Raw genomic sequence first — 20,113 nt, 5'->3', positions numbered from 1 at the left:
GAAGTAAAGAAAAACAGTTATTTCCTTTAAAGATGTTGGGACACTATGATCCCAAGAAAGATCTGGTATTGACACATGATATCTCCCCAATAGCTTTGGGGTGGTTTTAGCTCATAGGTAGCCCAATGGAGACAAATGCCCAATAGCGTATGCATCCAGGACTTTGGCTAATGCACAGCATAAATATGTTCTGATAGAGAAAGAAGGATTGGCAGTCATATTTGGAGTCGGGAAGTTCCACCTATAACTTTATGGATGAAAACTTGTGATAATAATGGACGACAATCCCCTACTTGGTATGCTTAAAGAGTACGAGACAGTGTTGTCCATAGCTTTGGGCCACATTCAGCAGTGGGCTCTAATACTAACTGTTTGTAATCACAAGTTAGAACATCATCTGGGAGGCCAAGTAGCAAACGTGGATATTTTGAGGCACTTCCCATTAGCAGATACACCACTGCGGGTTACCCACAATGGAAGAGTCTGTAAATGATATGACACACTCCCAGTTACAGCAGACGTTGGATGCAGAAAAATTCATTCCTTTCAAAACTAAAATAACTGGTATTAATTGGGGAAGACAGAAGGCTGTCATAACTAGAACTGAAACCTTTTTAGACCCAGATAAACCAGCATATGGTCCAGAACAGCATACTGTTATGGGAAACAACGTTGATTGTCCTGAGCAAAGGTTGCCAGTAAATACTGGCTCAACTCCACTAGGGCCATCCAAGGGTGTCCCAAATCAAGATATTGGTGAGATGTTATGTCTGGTGGTCAGGCTTGGATACAGAACTAGCTATATTGGTGGAGCAGTGCCCAGAGTATAAATAAGGGCAAAAATTACCACCAGCAGATCTCCCACATCCGTGGTAATGACCTGGCAAACCCTGGTCTTAGTTGCAAGTTGACTGCACAAATCCTTTCAAGGGTTCACATGGAGTCCTGGAAGTGTTGGTCACAGATAATGGGCCGTCATTTACCAGCAGGGAATTTGGTTATTTCTTAAAGTCAAATAGGATCTGGCAATATCTGGCAGAAGGAGGAGTCTAAACTTTGAAGACTAGCTTGAAGAAACAACCTGCAGCGTCGCTAGACACAAAGCTTCACAATTCTTATTTGATATATAGGGCAACTGCAAGGATAGCACTGGCTGAGTTACTAATGGGTAGAAGGCTGCACAGATCAAGTCTGATATGAAAACATGGTATGAAAAAGAGAGAAACTTCTTAGAGAGTGTGATGGGATTTGTCTTCATGGAGTGAGTTTTACCAACAAACACAAACAGTCATGCATTAGGCTACTGTTGGAGGCAGGTATGATTATTTTGACTTGGAGAAAAATAAACTTCTTGAAAAAACAACTTAGTTTACAGTATGCTGAAATCATGGTTGAAACTGGATATTTAAAACAGTTTCTCCTGATGAAGGAAGAAATCAGTTACTTCAGTGTAATGAATTGAGTTTGAAAATTTCAGAAGTATTTGGTTAATATTTTGAAGGGATTATTTGAAGCTGAGGAAGTCTAACCTCAATGTATGAAGACTCAAGAAAAATGCTAAAGACAGGGAACTAAAGTATCTGTTAAGTTAAGTGATAGAGAAGGGAATTCTGTCTGTTGTGAGTACTATAAAAGGGTGCTGTTAAGGTTAATGGCATTGTAATTTACTGTGTTTCAAAAAATCTTCAAACTTATGTTTATATATAAATCATTTGACTTATTCTATTCTATTTTAATTTCTTTTGCGTTGTAAATTTCTGTTATTGTTAAAGCTAAATTTGAAGCATTGTGTGCTTGTATTTCAGCAAAAGACCATGTTAATAAAACCCCCAAAACATCAAAAATATGATCTATCAAGCCAAATTTCAATTAGTGATCAGACTTGTCCAGCAATAACAGCTGGGTTCATAATACTACCTTTCTCTCACCTTCACATGGTCCATTTCCAACACTCCTCTTCCTTTCTTCAATCTCTCTCCACTTCAGAGGATAGTCTGGTTAGTAATATTTATTATAAGTCTAGCAAACCCACAACTATTTTGCTGACACTTTTTTTTAAACTACTGCTTCCTGTAGAGACTCCATTCCATACTCCTGGTTTCTCCATTACATCTGTTCTGGCACATTTCTGGCTGAACCAAGAACTCCCAGTCTGTGATAGACAGGCCCGCAAATATGTCTGAATGTATTCCCACACTCTCACACCCTTTCCTCCTTTCCAATAGTCCTCACTTTCTGTCACACCAGTCTTCATATTGAAAGGATGCTCTCATGCACACTACTGCCCTCAGCCTGTAGTCGTGTTTCAGTGAAGCTCCACATGCTGCAATGCACAGCATCTCATCCTCCAATTAGTCATTTTATATACTTCTGAACTCGACACTTAGCTCAACAATTTCTGACAATGAATTCTGTTCCCCACTACGATTCTGTATTTTCACCATGTGCTGGTTTGAATTTTGGTTTTCATGTATTTGTTTTCTGACAGAGCTGTTCACTATTCTGGGGCACTCATTCTGGATATAAACCTTATTCCCTTTATTTTTTATTCTATGACATCTTTGCCATTTAATCTCCTATCCTCTAGTCTCCATCCTAAACCTTCCCTCTGATATTCCTTCCTCCTTTTAATGCCACAAATCCTATCACTTCTCTACCCCCTTCAGTTTTGAAGGAGTTATTTCAACTCAGATTTCTCTCCCCAAATATGCTACCAGACCTGTTAAGTACTTCGAGCAATTTCTGCTTTTACTTCATGGAACCTTAAGTATTTATAATATTTTGATTCTAAAGTTACCATCATATGAATAAAGTAAACAAAATCAAAAAATGGGGAACATAACTCAGAGAAAGAGATTTTTGCTTCAGAATTGAGATGCTAGATACTCAGGTTATCACCACCAAAATTTTGATAAAGTTATAGTCTCTCAACCACTCACCTGATGATGATAATTATTTTAAAATTTGTAGAAAAGTAACATGAAAAGAAACTAGTCAGACCTGGATGGTTTATCTTTGCTGTTTGCTTTGCTAGAAGGGAAACGATTACTGACAGCTAACGGAGCCTCAGTGAGTTTTTCTTCTATAGGCAATCCTGCCATCTGGTGTCTACAAAATAAGACATTGAATTCAGTACTTTTCATTTCCATGGGAGGAACAGAAAATTAATCTACCACTTCTAACAATACTATGTTCCAAAATTGTTAGAATTTTCAGGAAAGCTATTTAAGACATGGGACAAAGTCTTATATTCTACAAATTTTCTGGCAATCAAAAATGTTTTCATTTCTGATTTCAGGCTAAAAAAAGTCTTATGTTTTTGGTGCAAGAATCACAATTCACAATAAAGTTCCAAATCAGCTGGTGATGGGCAGCCTGTAAATTTGTTATTGCCAACACAGTGTCATGATTTTGGCTTTGGGCTCAGCAGTCTCCTCGGTGCTGGCTTCACTGCCTCCACTCACAGCAGAGGACCAATGAACATTGGGCTAAATGACGGAACGAGCCATTTTTCTCAAAATCGGTCTGATCCTCAAAGTGAAGTTACACTGAACTATGTTGGCATTTAAAACATAGAAATTGAAACACCGGGATTGAATGAATGCTCCAGGATGACAGATTGGGAGACAAGTGAGGGTTGGACATTTGAAGATACTTTTAATATTTTGAGCTGTCTGTGGGTCCCTGGGACAGACAACTTCTAACTCTTAAATATACTTCCAGGCCTGTTGATTCTCTGCAGCACTACCTGTTTTGAGACCAACTGCTATTTTTTTGTTGTTGATTCCCTCTGTGTCACAAAATAGTGTAGGCAATCAGAAGAAGAATTTGGTGGTCATGGAAAGGTGTCAAATGCTTTGACAGAGTAATTACAAGAGACCATAGCTAGCAGCTAACCAGCAATTCTGCTGAGACATCAAGTCCACAATTTTGGCTCACTTTTTGCTTCAGTTCACCTCAGAGCTAAAAGCCACCTTAATAATGCAAGTTTTTAATAGATTAGAACTAACCTGTAAATTGTCATGTTGCATCAGGAAGGGTTTTGATGTGGAGACATTTACTAGCTGGCTTAAGTCAAGTCACGAATGGAGTGGGCAGAACAAGATGGAAACCCCCATGATGTTGTTGCCTTGAAACCTGGGAGATGTTGATACTTAAGCCTTGCTTTCTTTTGACAGACTGGAATTCTGATCGAATTAGGGATTTTGTAGCCCAACCACATTCTATTCAATTTCTCAAACAACACTTGAGGCCTAATTAAAAACAGGAGAGCTTCTTTTAAAGAGGGATTGCTTCTCTTCTTGGATTTTCTATTGAAGAGGATATCATGTTATGTAAGATGATTAAAAAGTTTCCATAAACCATAACTATCTTAGCTATATCTTCCATCACCTGCCCTGTCAAAGCCATCGTTGTGGAAATATGGCTGTTAAAAGCAAATCATATCTTCACCTAGTCTCCTACTCTTCTGACAATTCCCCCTCCTTTGAGCACCTCACCTTGCTCAACTACTCAACCCCCTTATTTACAATCCCTGGTCTTCATTGCCAACCCAAACATAATCATGTTTTCCAACCAAAATATCTTTGCTATTTTCTTCCCACAACCTTTGCACCAACTGACTTCTCGACCTTCATTTCAACTCATTGTGCTCTCTATTAACTGAGTTCACTGGTCTCTTATCCTTCCTAACCTCTCCTTTCACAAACTCTCCAACTCATATTCACAGGCACCTCCTTTTACGTGCAATCTCATCTGCATTCAGTCCGTCCACTGGATCATCACAGTTAAGGCCACTACTGATCACTTCCTTGAATCAATCACCAACTACATCTGTCTTCCATGTCCCAAACCTTCCTCCTTTTGAGTCTGTTTCTAGAAAGCTACAACTCCTGCAAGTCACATTCCTTGCAATTTCAAGTCCCATCTGTTTAGCCTTTGGCTCTCTACATCATTTCTGCAACTTATTTATAAATTAACTTTCACCTTTGCTCTAGGCCACAATAATATCAATACTCTCATCCTGGCCATTTTTCTAAGTATAGCTCTCGTCTCTACTTCCTCAAGCCCAGAGGTTGTAAACTTGAAAGGAAGTGATCATCTTGAACAGAATAGTGTGTCATGCTGCATTAGATCTCACTGCACCCTATATATCATTATTGAGTCACTGTATCTCCGTTTAAAATGGCTCCTACTCAAGGATCTTCTTGGAAAGCACAGAAACTCATGGTTTCTTGTCTTTACTGCAAATCATCTTCTTAAATACCCCTCCCCTAGTCTCCTCCATCCTCACCTTTGGAGTTCATGCACATGTTTGACACAATGATTGAGATTATTTAATCAGCTACCTCTGGGCTCCCCGGCTTCCAAACCTTAACTCCAGCAATTTCACAAGGCATCAATCCAGCTCCAATCTCCTTTTATTCATTGTGTCACCTTTTAAATCTTTGGCTCTTTGCAACAGTACTGAATCTTTCCTTACAAAACTCTCAAATGTCTATGTGATTTTGCCTCTTCATCCTCCTGTCTGTGGTTTTCGACATGACTAACAACACTATTTTCCACAGATGAATATTCACTGTTTCCCAGTTGAGTCTAACTATCTTACAGGTTTTATTCTTATCAGTAATTTTAGACAGAATATCACTTACAATAGCTTCACTTCATGCTCCATTACCTCTGATATGCCACAAGGATTTAGCCTTGTCAAACAGACACTTGCCATTGGAAAGATAATTGCAAATCAATGTGTTAGTTTCCACATCTGCCAATTTCTGTTTATCCATCATCCCTGTGTTTAATTACCCATATTGGCATCCTGTCAAGTAATGCCTCAATTTTAAAATTCTCATATTATTTTTGTAGTAGGTCCTTTACATTATTATCTCTCCCCTCCCAATAAAGTCTTTAAGAATTGCAATTCTGGGATATACATACCTCAGAAATAAGAATGGCTAAACCTATTCAAAAGATTTAAAATGCAGAATGGTGAAGCACGAATCTTCAAAAATATGCTAGCCCTCATCCTGCTGTGTGCCACAATCACCATGCTAAATGGAACAATTTAAAACAGATCCAGCAATTCCAACCTTGCCATTCCCTCAGCTGTTGTGAACTATCAGCAACAGCAGAAATGTAAATTCAAATATGATCTATAACCAAATACCTGTTATATTCCCTCATTCCAACCTCAATCAAGCCAGGAGATCCATCCTGGCTCAACAGAGTGGAGGAGGGCATGTCAGGAGCAGCAGCAGGTATACCTAAGGATGAGCAATTAACTTGGTGAAGCTACAACACAAGACTATTTGTATGCCAGTGGAAGCAGCATGCGACAGGGTTAAGTGATTTCATAGTCAGTCAATCAGATCTAAGCTCTGCAATACTGCTATATCCAGTCATCATGGTAATGGAAAAATGAAACAACTTAAAAGAGGTGGAAGCTCCACATAGATCCCCATCCTCAAAAATGAGAAAGCCCAGTACATCAGTGTATCAGACAAGATGGAATATCTGTATCCATCTTCAGCCAGATTTATCAAGTGGATGATCGATCTTGGCTTCTTCTGGAGTTCTTCTAGATATCAGTCTTCAACAAATTCAATTCACTCCATGTGATATGAAAAAATAGTTGAAGGTATTAAATGCTGCAAAAGCTATGGGTCCTGGCATAGTCTCGCAATGGATCTGAAGACTGGTGCTCTGGAACTAGTCACATCCCTAGATAAGCGGCTTCAGTAAAGCCGCCACAACACTGGCATTCATCCAACAATGTCCAGTCTGCAAAAGCAGGATAATTCCAACTCAGCCAGTTAACGTTTTATCAATCTATCTCGGTTATTGACAAACTGACAATTGCAAAGAATTAACCTGATTACTGATAGCCAATTTGGGTTTCACCAGGGCTACTTGGCTCCTGACATCATTGCAGCATTGGTCCAAACATCAACACCAACAACTGAGGCAAAGTGAATGTGAATGCCATTAACATCAAGGCTGCTTCTGCCTGAGTATGGCATAAAGGAGCCCGAGCAAAATTGCAGTCACTGGGAATCTGCTTGAAATCTCTCCAATACTTGGAGTGATACCTACCACAAAGGATTGTGGTTATGATTGTTGGAGGTCAGTCATCTCAGCTCCACAACATCACTGCAGATATTCAGGATAGTATCCTAGGGCCAACCATATTCAGCTGCATCATCAATGACCTTCTTTCCGATGTTTGCTGATGATTGCACAACCATTTGTGATGCATCAGATTCTGAAGCATTCTGTTCATACGCAGAGAGTCCTGGACAACCGTTAGAAGTGGTATTATAAATGGCTTAGTGGTATTAATGCTGGACTGTTAATGCAGAGATGCAGGTAATGTTCTGCGGACCTGGATTCAAATACTGCTATGCAGATGATGGAATCTGAATTCAATAAATATCTGGAATTAAGAGTCTAATGATTACCGTGAATCCATTGCCAATTGTCGGAAAAACCCAACTCGTTCACTAATGTCCTTTAGGGACAGAAACGTCCTTCTTTACATGGTCTGGCTTACATGTAACTCCAGACCCACAGCAATGTGGGTGACTCATTACTGCCCTCTGCGCAACTAGGAATGGACAATAAATGCTTGCCTAGCCAGCGACACCCTAATCCCGTGAATGAATCAGAAAGTAATGCTCATGCCAGACAATGCAATACCATTGCTAAATCATTCACTACCAACATCCTGGAGGGTTAATCGTGGACCTAAAATGTAATTGGATCAAAAGCTGTCAATACAAGAGCGAGTCAGAGACTAGGAATTCAATGGTGATTGACTGACCTCCTGTCTCTCCAATGACTGTCCACCATCTACAAGGAAGATATCAGACTCAGAGACAGTAAGAACTGCCGATGCTGGAGTCAGAGATAACAGTGTGGAGCTGGAGAAACACAGCAGGCCAGGCAGCACTAGAGGAGCAGGAAAGTTGATGTTTCGCGTCAGGACCCTTCTTCAGATATCTGAATTGTGATGGATTACTTGCCACTTGACTGAATGGATGCAGCTCCAACAACATTCAAACGTCTTGACATTACCAAGGACAAAGCAGATTGTTGAAGTGATCTTCAATATACACTCTCTTCACTACCATGGACAATGGAAGTATTATGTGCCATCAATATAATGCAGTGCAGTAACTCACCAAGGCTCCTGTGGAAAATGTTCCAAACACACGATCTTTGCCAACCTGAAGGAAAAGGGCAGTGGATTCAAGGGAATCATTGTTCCTTCATTGGTGCTAGATAAAAATCCAAATACCATTGTGGTGTCCCTCCATCCTTAGAACTGCAGTAGCTCAAGAATATGTCTCACCACAACCACCTTCTCTGGTGCAGTCATGGATAGTCAGTAAACGCTGCTCTAGCCAATGGTGTCCACATCCAAATGAACAAATTTAAAAAAGCAACCAACTATCAGATTAATTGTCCACTTTACTCCTTTCTTACTGGGACGCATTGATGTCAGATCTAAAATCAAGTCTTTAGACTGTCATTATACCTGATAAACTCATAAATGGAAACTATGAATGAAATTCTTGTTCACATGACTGCAGTGATGTTTTATATTGTATATAGGAGAGGATAGAGCAAGACAGTTGAAATTCCGTACTAACTGACCACTCTTTAGCAATTATAAGGCCGTAAGACTAGAGGAGAAAAATTGGGCCAATCAGACCATCAAGTCTTCCTTGCCATTCAATCAATCCCGTTCTCCAGTCTTCTCCATGTAACCATTACCAATCAAAAATCTCTGTGTCTTAAACATACTCAATGTCTTGGCCTACACAGCCCTGTCCTGCAATGGGTTCCACAGGGTAACCAATGACTGGCTGAAGAAATTCTTCTCCATTTTGGTTCTAAAGGTTGGCCTTGCACTCTGAGGCAGTGACCCTGGATCTTTGTCTCTCCTAATGGTGGAAACATCTTCTCCAGGTCTGCTCTATCCAGGCTTCTCAGTATTCTGTCAGTTGCAATCAAATACCCCCTCAACTTTCTCACTCTGAGTATAGATCCAGAGTGTTCAACTGCCCCTCAAATGACAAACCCTTCATCCCCAGGATGATTCATGTAAACCTCCTGTAAACACCAGCACATCTTTCCTTCTAAAACTGTTCACAATACTCCAAATGGAGTTTGACCAGATCCTTATAAAGCCTCAGCAGTACATCCCTGCTCTTATATTCTAGCCCTCTTGAAACAAAAGTAAATATTGCATTTGCCTTCTTACCTGCTAACTGAACTTGCACGCTAACCCTAAGAGAATCATGAACTAGGGCTCAAAGTCCCTTGTGTTTCAGATTTCTGAAGGCTTTCGCCATTTAGAACATAAACTACACCTCCATTCATCCTTCCAAGTGCATAGCCTCACATTTTCCCACATTGTGTTCTACCTGCCACTTCTTTGCCCACTCACCTTGCCTGTCCAAGATCTTCTGCAGCCTAACTGCTTCCTCAACCTACCTGCAGCATCTCCCCGCCCCCACCCCACCTATCTATGTATCATTTGCTAAATTAGTAACAATACGCTCAGTTACAGTCAGAGTCAAAGCGGTCTACAGTATGGAAACAGGCCCTTTAGTCCAACTTGCCCGTGACAGAGATAATAGGAACTGCAGATGCTGGAAAATCTGAGATAACGAGTTGTAGAGCTGGATGAACACAGCAGGTCAAGCAGCATCTTAGGACCGGGAAAGCTGACGTTTCGGGCCTAGGCCCTTCATCAGAAATGGAGGAGGGGAAGAGGGTTCTGAAATAAATAGGAGAGAGGGGGAGGCGGATCGAAGATGGATGGAGGAGATGATAGGTGGAGAGGAGACAGACAAGTCAAAGAGGCGGGGATGGAGCCAGTAAAGGTCAGTGTTTACCAGTAAAGGTAAAGGTAGGTAGGCGATAGGTCAGTCCAGGGAGGACGGACAGGTCAAGGGGGCAGGATGAGGTTAGTAGGTAGGAAATGGGGGTGCGGCTTGAGGTGGGAAGAGGGGATAGGTGAGAGGAAAAACAGGTTAGGGAGGCGGGGACAAGCTGGGCTGGTTTCTTCAATGACAAAATTGTACATGCTTCCACCAGACTGTTCCAGACACTCAACACCCTCTGTGTGAAAAAGTTGCCCCCTGATGCTTTTGTATCTCCCTCCCTCACCTTAAAAGTCCCTTTTTCCAGATCGTTAATGTATAATGTGAATAGTTGGGCCCTTAACAGATCCTTGTGGAACTCTACTACTTACCAGCTACCATTCTGGAAAAGATCCCTTTATCCCTACCCTCTGCTTTCTGCCAGTCAACCATTCCTCTATCCATGCCAGTATCTTGCCCCTAACACTCTGGGCTGTTGTCTTATCTCTTTTGAATGCTAATATTTTGAAAATTTAGCTCAACCATCTTGGTTTCTAAGTGACTCCCTTTAAGACTCAAAATATTGATCCATGTCAAATTTAATTGGCAGTACTTAAATGAAACATAACTCACCCATCTGCTCTTTTGGCATTAATTAGCAGTATTGGCCGGTGCTGGTTCACCTCTTGATTACTGTGTTCTTCCAGAGTCAAGACCTTCATGCTTGGTTTTATCTATAAAGGTAAATTTTAGTTAACTTAGCTAATGTTCTTAACACATAGGACACCAGACGACAATCTGCAAAAAGCTTTGGAAAATTCATTCACAGGGACGCCCAAACAAGGAGGACACCATCAAATGTGGAAGGAACTAAATTTATGAGGAGCTATCCTTCCAAAGACAGCCTGTGTTTGTCCTGAGTTTGCTAGAGGTAGGCTCATGAATGGTAGGAACAGATGCAAGGAAATGATGCTTGTTAGGGGTAGGTGTGGTGAAAGTGGGGAAGGCAGTGAAGGATGAGGTGCCTGCAGTGGGTGAAGGGTGTGGAGAATGCACCATGATGAGGGAACAGGATGTAGTAAAACAGGTTGCCTGCTAAGGGTATAGAAGATACAACACAGGAACAAGTCCTGTGGCCCACCGAGTCTGCACTGACTAACGTGTAATTCTAAAGTAATCCCATCTGCCTGCACATGGTCCACATTCCTCTATTCTCTGCCTGTTCATGTGCCTGTCTAAATGTTGCCATTGTATCCACTTCTACCACCTCCTTTGGCAGCACCTACCACCCTCTATTAAATATCTTGCCTCACATATCACATAACTTACCCCTTTTTACCTCAGACCTATACCCCTGATATTTGGCTTTTATGCGCCAATCATCCACCCTATTCATGCCTTTCATAATTTTATTTACTTCTATCAGGTTGCTCCTCAGTCTCTGTTTTCACGAGAACATCAATCTAAGTTTGTCCAACCTTTCGTTATAGCTAATACTCTCCTATTCCAGGCAACATTCTGGTATGGGATAACGCAGCGTGGAGCTGGAGGAACACAGCAGGCCAAGCAGCATCAGAGAAGCAGGAAAGGTGATGTTTCAGGTCAGGAGCCTTCTTGGTAAACCAAGTTTGCACCATCTCTAAAACTTTCAGATCCTTCCTATAGAATAGCAACCAGAACTGAAAAAACTACTCCAAATGTGGCCTAACTAAACGCTGCAGCTGCAACGTAACTTGCCACCGTTTAAACTCAATACTCCTACCAATGAATGCATGCATGCCACAAGCCTTTTTGCCACCTCATTCACTTGTGTTGTCACTTTCAGGGAGCTGAAACATTAAGATTGACAAGTCGCCAGGCCCGGACCAGATTTATCCTCGGCTGCTTTGGGAAGCGAGAAATGCAATTGCTTCGCCACTTGCGAAGATCTTTGCATCCTCGCTCTCCACTGGAGTCGTACCTGAGGACTGGAGAGAGGCAAATGTAATTCCTCTCTTCAAGAAAGGAAATAGGGAAATCCCTGGCAATTATAGACCGGTAAGTCTCACGTCTGTCATCTGCAAGGTGTTAGAAAGGATTCTGAGGGATAAGATTTATGACCATCTGGAAGAGCATGGCTTGATCAAATACAGTCAACACGGCTTTGTGAGGGGTAGGTCATGCCTTACAAACCTTATCGAGTTTTTTGAGGATGTGACTAGAAAAGTTGATGAGGGTCGAGCTGTGGATGTGGTGTATATGGACTTCAGTAAGGCATTTGATAAGGTTCCCCATGGTAGGCTCATTCAGAAGGTCAGGAGGAATGGGATACAGGGGAACTTAGCTGCTTGGATACAGAATTGGCTGGCCAACAGAAGACAGCAAGTGGTAGTAGAAGGAAAATATTCTGCCTGGAAGTCAGTGGTGAGTGGGGTTCCACAGGGCTCTGTCCTTGGGCCTCTACTGTTTGTAATTTTTATTAATGACTTGGATGAGGGGATTGAAGGATGGGTCAGCAAGTTTGCAGACGACACAAAGGTCGGAGGTGTCGTTGACAGTGTAGAGGGCTGTTGTAGGCTGCAGCGGGGCATTGACAGGATGCAGAGATGGGCTGAGAGGTGGCAGATGGAGTTCAACCTGGATAAATGCGAGGTGATGCATTTTGGAAGGTCGAATTTGAAAGCTGAGTACAGGATTAAGGATAGGATTCTTGGCAGCGTGGAGGAACAGAGGGATCTTGGTGTGCAGATACATAGATCCCTTAAAATGGCCACCCAAGTGGACAGGGTTGTTAAGAAAGCATATGGTGTTTTGGCTTTCATTAACAGGGGGATTGAGTTTAAGAGTTGTGAGATCTTGTTGCAGCTCTATAAAACTTTGGTTAGACCGCACTTGGAATACTGCGTCCAGTTCTGGGCGCCCTATTATAGGAAAGATGTGGATGCTTTGGAGAGGGTTCAGAGGAGGTTTACCAGGATGCTGCCTGGACTGGAGGGCTTATCTTATGAAGAGAGGTTGACTGAGCTCGGTCTCTTTTCATTGGAGAAAAGGAGGAGGAGAGGGGACCTAATTGAGGTATACAAGATAATGAGAGGCATAGATAGAGTTGATAGCCAGAGACTATTTCCCAGGGCAGAAATGGCTAGCACGAGGGGTCATAGTTTTAAGCTGGTTGGTGGAAAGTATCGAGGGGATGTCAGAGGCAGGTTCTTTACGCAGAGAGTTGTGAGAGCATGGAATGCGTTGCCAGCAGCAGTTGTGGAAGCAAGGTCATTGGGGTCATTTAAGAGACTGCTGGACATGTATATGGTCACAGAAATTTGAGGGTGCATACATGAGGATCAATGGTCGGCACAACATTGTGGGCTGAAGGGCCTGTTCTGTGCTGTACTGTTCTATGTTCTATGTTCTATCGACTTGCACCCCAATATTTCTCTATGAATCTATGCTCCTGAAGTCCTGACATTTATTGTACGCATTCCTCTTGCATCTGACCTCCCAAATGCATCATCTTACATTTGTCCAGATTAAACTCCACATGCAATGTCTCCACCCAACTTTCCAACTGATCAATATCATGCTGTACCTTTTGATAACATGCCTCACCATCCACAAATCTACCAATTTTCGTGTTGTCTTCAACCTTACTAATTAGGCCACCTACATTTTCATCCAAATCATTTATATACATATTACAAACAGAGGTCCCAGTACTGATTCTTACAAATCAGTGCAAATCACAGCCTTCCAATCAGAAAAACACCTCTCCACACTCCTGTCTTCTATAACCAAGCCAATTTCGTATCCAACTACTAACTTAACGTGGATCCCATTTGACTAATGCTTCTGGACCAGCCTACCATAAGAAATCTTGTCAAATCCTTTTCTAAAGTCCACGTAGATAATATCTACTGCCCTAGCGTCGATAATTTTCACCATTTCCTCACAAAACTCATTTAAGCCTGAGAGACAAGACCTACCCCACACAAAATCATGCTGACTATCTCTCGTAAGTCCATTCTTTTCCAAATGCAAGTAAATCCTGTCCATAGGCATCATCTCCAATAATTTCCCTCCCATTGATATAAAGCTTACTGGCTTATAATTTCCTGGATTATTATTGTCTGTTCTTAAACAAAGGAACAACATTGGCTATTCTTGTCTTCTCGGATCTCATCTTGGCTAAAGAGGATGCAAAGATCTCAGTCAATTCTCTAGCAATTTACTTCCTTGCCTCCCTCGGTATCGTGGGATAGATCCTATTACGCCCTGGGGACTTCTCTATCTTAATATCTAACCCTAAACCAACAGCTCATCCTTCTTAATATTTACATGCCCTAGAAAATGAATATACCCCTCCTTAATCTTACAATCATCCATGGCTTCTTCCTTGGTAAATACTGATGCGAAGTACTCATTGAGGACCTCACCCACTGCACCTGGCATACATTTCCTTTGTCCTTGAGTGGACCTACTCTTTCCAAAGTTACCCACTTGCTCCTAATATACATCTCAAATGCCTTGGGATTCTCCTTTATCTTACTTGCCAAGAACACTTCATGGCCCCTTTTAGCCCTCCTTGTTTAAGTTCTTTCCTACTTTCTTTATATTCCTTAAGGGCCTTGTCTGATTACACTTTGCTAAACATTATGTATGCTTCCTTTTCCTTTTTCAGGAAACTTTCAATATCTCTTGACATCCAGGTGTTCCCTAATATAGCCATCCTTATCTTTCATTCTCATAAGAACATGCTGATCCTGAACTCGGATCAACTGATTTTTAAAAAGACTCCCACAGACCAGACATGGATTTACCTGTAATAAAATCTAATTTCTCCAGTTCCTATCTAATATTGTGTAATGAGTGGTTACAAAACATCTTCTCCATCTGTAGAAACAGCAAGCAGGTCTCAGGAGTCAGTCCCACTGCTCTTTACCCATTTTGTTTAAGAAAGTTCAGGATCTTGACCCCTGTCCAGATGCCTATCCTCATAAGGAGGCAGAGAGGTGTTAGAAGGTACCCAGCTGGAGGTAGAACCACACACACAGGCTCCTCTGGACTTTCCACTCAGGTCGGTACAAAGGTAACTGCACCTTCCACCTTCACCCTGCCTGCTCCCTTCCAGCTCTCAGAAGTTTAAGCCAAGAAGGGTCAAATTGCCTCTGACAAGATGGCACATATACAGTGTCTGGCTCATCCAGACACAAGTACCTGGAGTTTCCCCACCAAATCTCCAGTAATATCTGGCCCTACTTCTGAGCAGGCTCTCTCCATCCTAGCTGTGGAAGACATAGTGTGTGTGTGAGGGAGAGGGAGAGGGAGAAAAGGAGAGGGAGGGGGAGAGGGAGAGAGAACACAAGGACGGTCATGACAGTACACTCAACAGTCTTTCTATGTATCTCACCACCATCTCATTGGCCCCTATTTCCCCATCAAAGGAAAATTCAACCCATAACAGGCCTCGAGATGTTGTTCAGGGTCCAGCATAGAGATTGTTTGGAGTAAGCAGCAAGCTACATTCATCAGATACATTCTCTGGTTTCCTTGGTGAGTATTTCCAATGTCTAGCGTCTTTGGTGAATTTGGTAAGATGCAATCAGAATATTAATGAGGTGAGCAGTGGCATTAATAAGATGTTTAACAAATGTTAATCTCCATCAACTGGTACATTGTCACTACCTAGTGAGAATCTCACCACCATACTTGCAAAAAGCACATGAATTGGAGTGAGATAATCTCAAACGAGGATGGAGCTTATCAGATTTCTCATCTAATTCTGCCACACTCTTGCCACAGTCCATGTTCGTCAGATCCCTATATGATTCCAGCTACAGTTAATAGAGACAGTCAGGAAGTTAAAGGTTTGCCGAATACTCATCAGGGCTAACGTACAAGGAGGTGGCTTGATAAAGGGACTCCTACTTGTGCAGCATGAGAAGATAGTACTATTTGGTTGGCCGTCCTTAGTAAGGAAGCACACGTTTGGAAGGGCATGGAAATTGTGTCTATATCTTGCACCCTAGTGGTGATGAGTGCCAAGAGAACAGCTTCAACTTTCCTTTCAATAAATGCTGTACTACCAAGCAATTAATTATATATACAGTTCAGTGTGTGAGTGAGGCAGCTGTAAATCATTGTCTTCAAGTGATAACTGTGGAATGTGTTTCGGAAATGGAAAGCTCCGGTGATTTGTTTAAGTACCATTATCTAATTCTATTTGCTTAGCTGACATGATAGGGAGATAATTAGTGCACACAAAGTAATGGTCATGATCAATTTGAGGAATCAAATTCCAAAAGAATTATCCTACCCTGAAGAAAATAGAACACTAATTTACTCCACCCACTTTGCAAGCAGAACCAGCCAATTTGTTCAGTTATTGGGCAGTTTTCATTTCAGCTGACGTGGCAAGGTTCCAACTCATTTTTACTGAGTGTAACATGCAAGCTGTGCTTGTGTTGTAAGAAATTTCCCCTATCCTTCATTTTTTCTTTGGTATTGTTGTCCTGTGGCTCCTACAAACTTTCAGCCTCCCCAAATTTCCTTTGAGGCCTATTATATAACTAACAATGTCCCTAATTCAACCTGTGTCAATGACTTTGAAAATTCATATGCCATTATTAGTCCTTCAGCCTTCCCCTATAGAGGCTAGAGTGAGCATGAGCTAAATGAACAGCCCTTCCAAAATCAGATCTCCAGATCTACCCCCTTCACTATGAGGTTTTACTCTACTATCACTGTCTCTATTTCCTCAACAACCCAATACAACAAAGCCCATCTTCAGACTTGAGTTGCCCATTTTTCCCCAAGATTCCATAGGGCTGTCCCCTTGATAAGACTTATTAAGCAAACCCCCAGGACTGACCACGGCTCATGCACAGGACCGACTTGGCAGGACATCCTGACAGACTATGGCCAAGTCCCTGTGCAGATGTCTTCACAGCTCCCCAAATGATCCACCTGGAACACTCTAGATTGGTTGCACTTGACCTGTAGGACTCTCTGGGGCCCAGTCCATGGTCTACAAGGAACACAGAATTCTGGTTTAGATAGGATCAAGCATCCGACAGACCGTGGCAAACACCTAGATTGGAATCGAAATTGGCTCTTGACTGACTGTGACATTATCCCTGACTTACCTTAATCCAAAGTGATACCAAAACAGCAACCTAAAACTTTCACGCAGAATCATTTGCTAAAAGCAAATTAAGTGGTGTGTTTGGTGCATAAACTGCTAACACATGCTTTAGGTGTGATTTTGAGTAGGCACAATTCATCCAGTGATAAGCCCACCTGCTCAGTTTTCGCCACCACAATAAGCTGCCTGCCACCCCTGCTGTGCTAAAAACATGCAGATGCAAACCACAGGGGCTAGTAGCCTGTTAGTCAATGAAGAAGTCAATAAATGCGTGTTAGGAAAGCAGTGAAGTATACAAAAGACAAACAGCCTCCAAGCATGCATCAGGTGACTAAACGCTACGAAAATCCAAAAGCTGCATCCTATGTAGATTCATGTGTGTCCCTGTACACAAAATGAATGTGCAAGAACTATGAAAGTAGTAGGTGTCTCGGAGCTCCAGAATGCAGAAAGCCTGAAGTTGAGTGAATCTATCCGACAGCAAGCATGATGATATGATGAAGCTGGTGGTTTGTTAATTCTGATTGCATGGACAAGGAGTTGTGGAAAATGGTGTCGGTGGGGCATGTAGGGTCATTGTGCTCAACAAACAGATGATGGCTGGCACGAGCAATTGTATGACGTACATGTTGACAGTTTCCACCATCCAGTTTCTCAGGAAGGAAAAGTGAATCGGGGTCACATAAATGAGGCGTGTTATGTAAGTCGGGCATTAATAAGATGCATATCTAGGAGATTCTGGTTGCTGTTTGGTCTTGCAATCTCAGTTAAAGCCTATGGGGAAAATTGAAAGACTGTCAACATCAAATTTCTGATTTTTTTTTATTCCTTCTCTATTTTCCAATCAACGAACAAACCACACTAAAGGTGAGGAAAATTTTGCCTATAATGTGGAAAGACAGAACCAAGTTGAGTTAAATCAGCAATGATCTTGTTGAGTGGTGCAGCAGATGCTAAGGATTAAATGGCCAACTTCAGCTCACATGTCATGATCATGTGCACAAAACTGCATGCAGTCCAAGTGTAACCTCATCCATGTCTCATTCAACTGAATGAAGACTTAACTTTTGTATTCTAATACTTCGACAATAAAGATGAACACTTTTTGATTTCTTAAATCGCCTTTCCTTTATTCTGAGATTGTGATCCCTAGTTCTAGAATCTCCAGCAAGGTAAACATCTCCCAAGATCTCCCTGCAACCCTGTCAAGCCTCTGATTAAACTTTTAAATTCATGAAAAAAACCTCTCATTCCTCTTGTATACACTGATTATCAAACCTTTGCACAATGAACTGATTCCTTTTTGCATCAAATTACTGTTCAATAGCATGATCCCAATACTAAAATGCCCCAGTGCGTAAATATGGTATGAGCCATTGTAATTGTAAGAAAAACAGGCAGAGCAATGCTGTAACTCTGGTCACATGGGAAGACACTACTTCAGGTGACCATCATCCTGAATAACTTGTGGTGTTAGAGTGTGTAGCACGGATATCTAGGAAATCACTCCGAAAGATATTTGCTGAAGGCAGGGATGTGGCAGGACACATTTGAGACAATGACTATTGCCAATAAGAGAAAACCTCACCAGCTTCTCTTGCAATTCAATTATGTTGCCGTTTTCAAATATACTTGGTGTCAGGATTGACTCAAAAATTAGTTGGACTAGCTACATAAATAACACGGCTGCAAGAGGAAACCACAGAATACGTAGTTTCTGGCTATGATTTAGCACAGGACTCCTCATTGTCATTTTACCATCTTTCATGAACAAATCAAAAGTGAGAAGGAATGCTCTTTTCTGAAATGGTTATGTTCAGCTCAACAAGTACACCGTCACGTGGAATAAAACAGCCCACCTGACTGGTATCTTACCCATTACCTAAACTTTCTCTCTTATTTAATCTATTTTTTTTCTAATCAACCTGTTCAGCACTTGTGTTAGACACCTCTGAAGCAGGTGGGACTTGAACCCAGGCCTCCCAGCTCAGGGATAGAGACACTGTAACTGTACCACAAGAGGGCCCCCAAGTTTCACTTTTTACATCATTGGGGAAAATTGGTTGCAGTGTGTTTCAACTAAAAATATACTACAGCTATGTATTGAGATTTCTTCAATAGCACATCCCAAACCTTCACTATTACCTAGAAGAATAAGTGTAACTGATGCATAGATAACCGCCAAGTTCACCTTCAAGTCACACAACATAATAAATTCAAAATACATTGCTGTTCCTCCTGAGAAGTTGGCAGTGGGCTGCTTTCTTGAATTGTTGCAGTTCATTTATTGTAGATAGATCCACAATGGATCCATTGTAACGTAGGTGGCATTTCCAGGATTTTGACTCACCAGTGAAGGAATGATGTCATATTTCCAAGTCAGGATGGCGAGAGGCTTGGAGGGAAATTTGCACGAGGTGGTGTTCCAAAGTATCTGCGCCCTTGTTCTTCTAAATGGAAGTGGTCGAGGGTTAGGAAGGTACTGTCTAAGGATTTTTAATGAACTTCTGCAGTGCATCTTGTAGATAGTATACACTACTGCTAATGAGTATCGCTGGTGGAGTGACTGAATGTTTGTGGATGTAGTACCAAGCAAGCAGGATGCTTTGTCCTTGATGGTGTTAATCTTCTTGATTGTTGCCAGAGCTGTATTCTTACAGGCAAGTGGGAGGTATTCCATCACACTCCTGACTCATGCCTTATAGATAGTGGACAGGCTTTGGGGAGTCAGGAGATGAGATACTCACTGCAGTATTCAGAGCCTCTGATCTGCTGTTGTAGCCACTGTATTTATATGGCAGGTCTAGTTCAATTTCTGATCCTTGATGGCCCCGGAAGTTGATAATGGGGATTCAGTGATTGTAATGTTATTGAATATCAAGGCCAGCAGATTGTCTCTTATTAGTGATAGTCATTTCCTTGCATTTGTGTGGTGTGATTGCCACTTACCACTTCGTAGCCCAAGAACAGAAATTGTTCAGGTCTTACTGCATTTGGGCATAGGCTCCTTCAGTATCTGAGGAGATGGAAATGGTGTGAGATACTGCGCAATCATCAGCAAAAATCCCAACTTCTGAACCTATGATGGACGGAAGGCCATTGATGAAGCAGCTGAAGGCATTTCGAT

General features: G+C 41.7%; 1 protein-coding gene across 3 annotated transcripts in view; it reads right to left on the bottom strand.

Moving 5' to 3' along the window:
- The window catches only part of armc3 (armadillo repeat containing 3), a 163,766-nt gene that overhangs the window by 25,434 nt on the left and 118,219 nt on the right, over positions 1-20,113 (bottom strand). For 2 of the 3 annotated variants that reach the window (XM_048561212.1, XM_059641959.1), the window contains 2 exons: positions 10,503-10,603; positions 3,001-3,108 (listed from right to left, as the gene is read on the bottom strand). In XM_048561212.1, the coding sequence (XP_048417169.1) occupies positions 3,001-3,108; positions 10,503-10,603 (209 nt within the window). The remainder of the gene's footprint in view (positions 1-3,000; positions 3,109-10,502; positions 10,604-20,113) is intronic. The other variant, XM_048561218.1, reaches the window with a different exon arrangement.

This window comes from Stegostoma tigrinum, chromosome 2, assembly GCF_030684315.1.
Source record: "Stegostoma tigrinum isolate sSteTig4 chromosome 2, sSteTig4.hap1, whole genome shotgun sequence".
NCBI lineage: Eukaryota > Metazoa > Chordata > Chondrichthyes > Orectolobiformes > Stegostomatidae > Stegostoma > Stegostoma tigrinum.
Note: the sequence above shows the minus strand (reverse complement) of the source record. Positions and strands in the feature narration are given on the sequence as shown.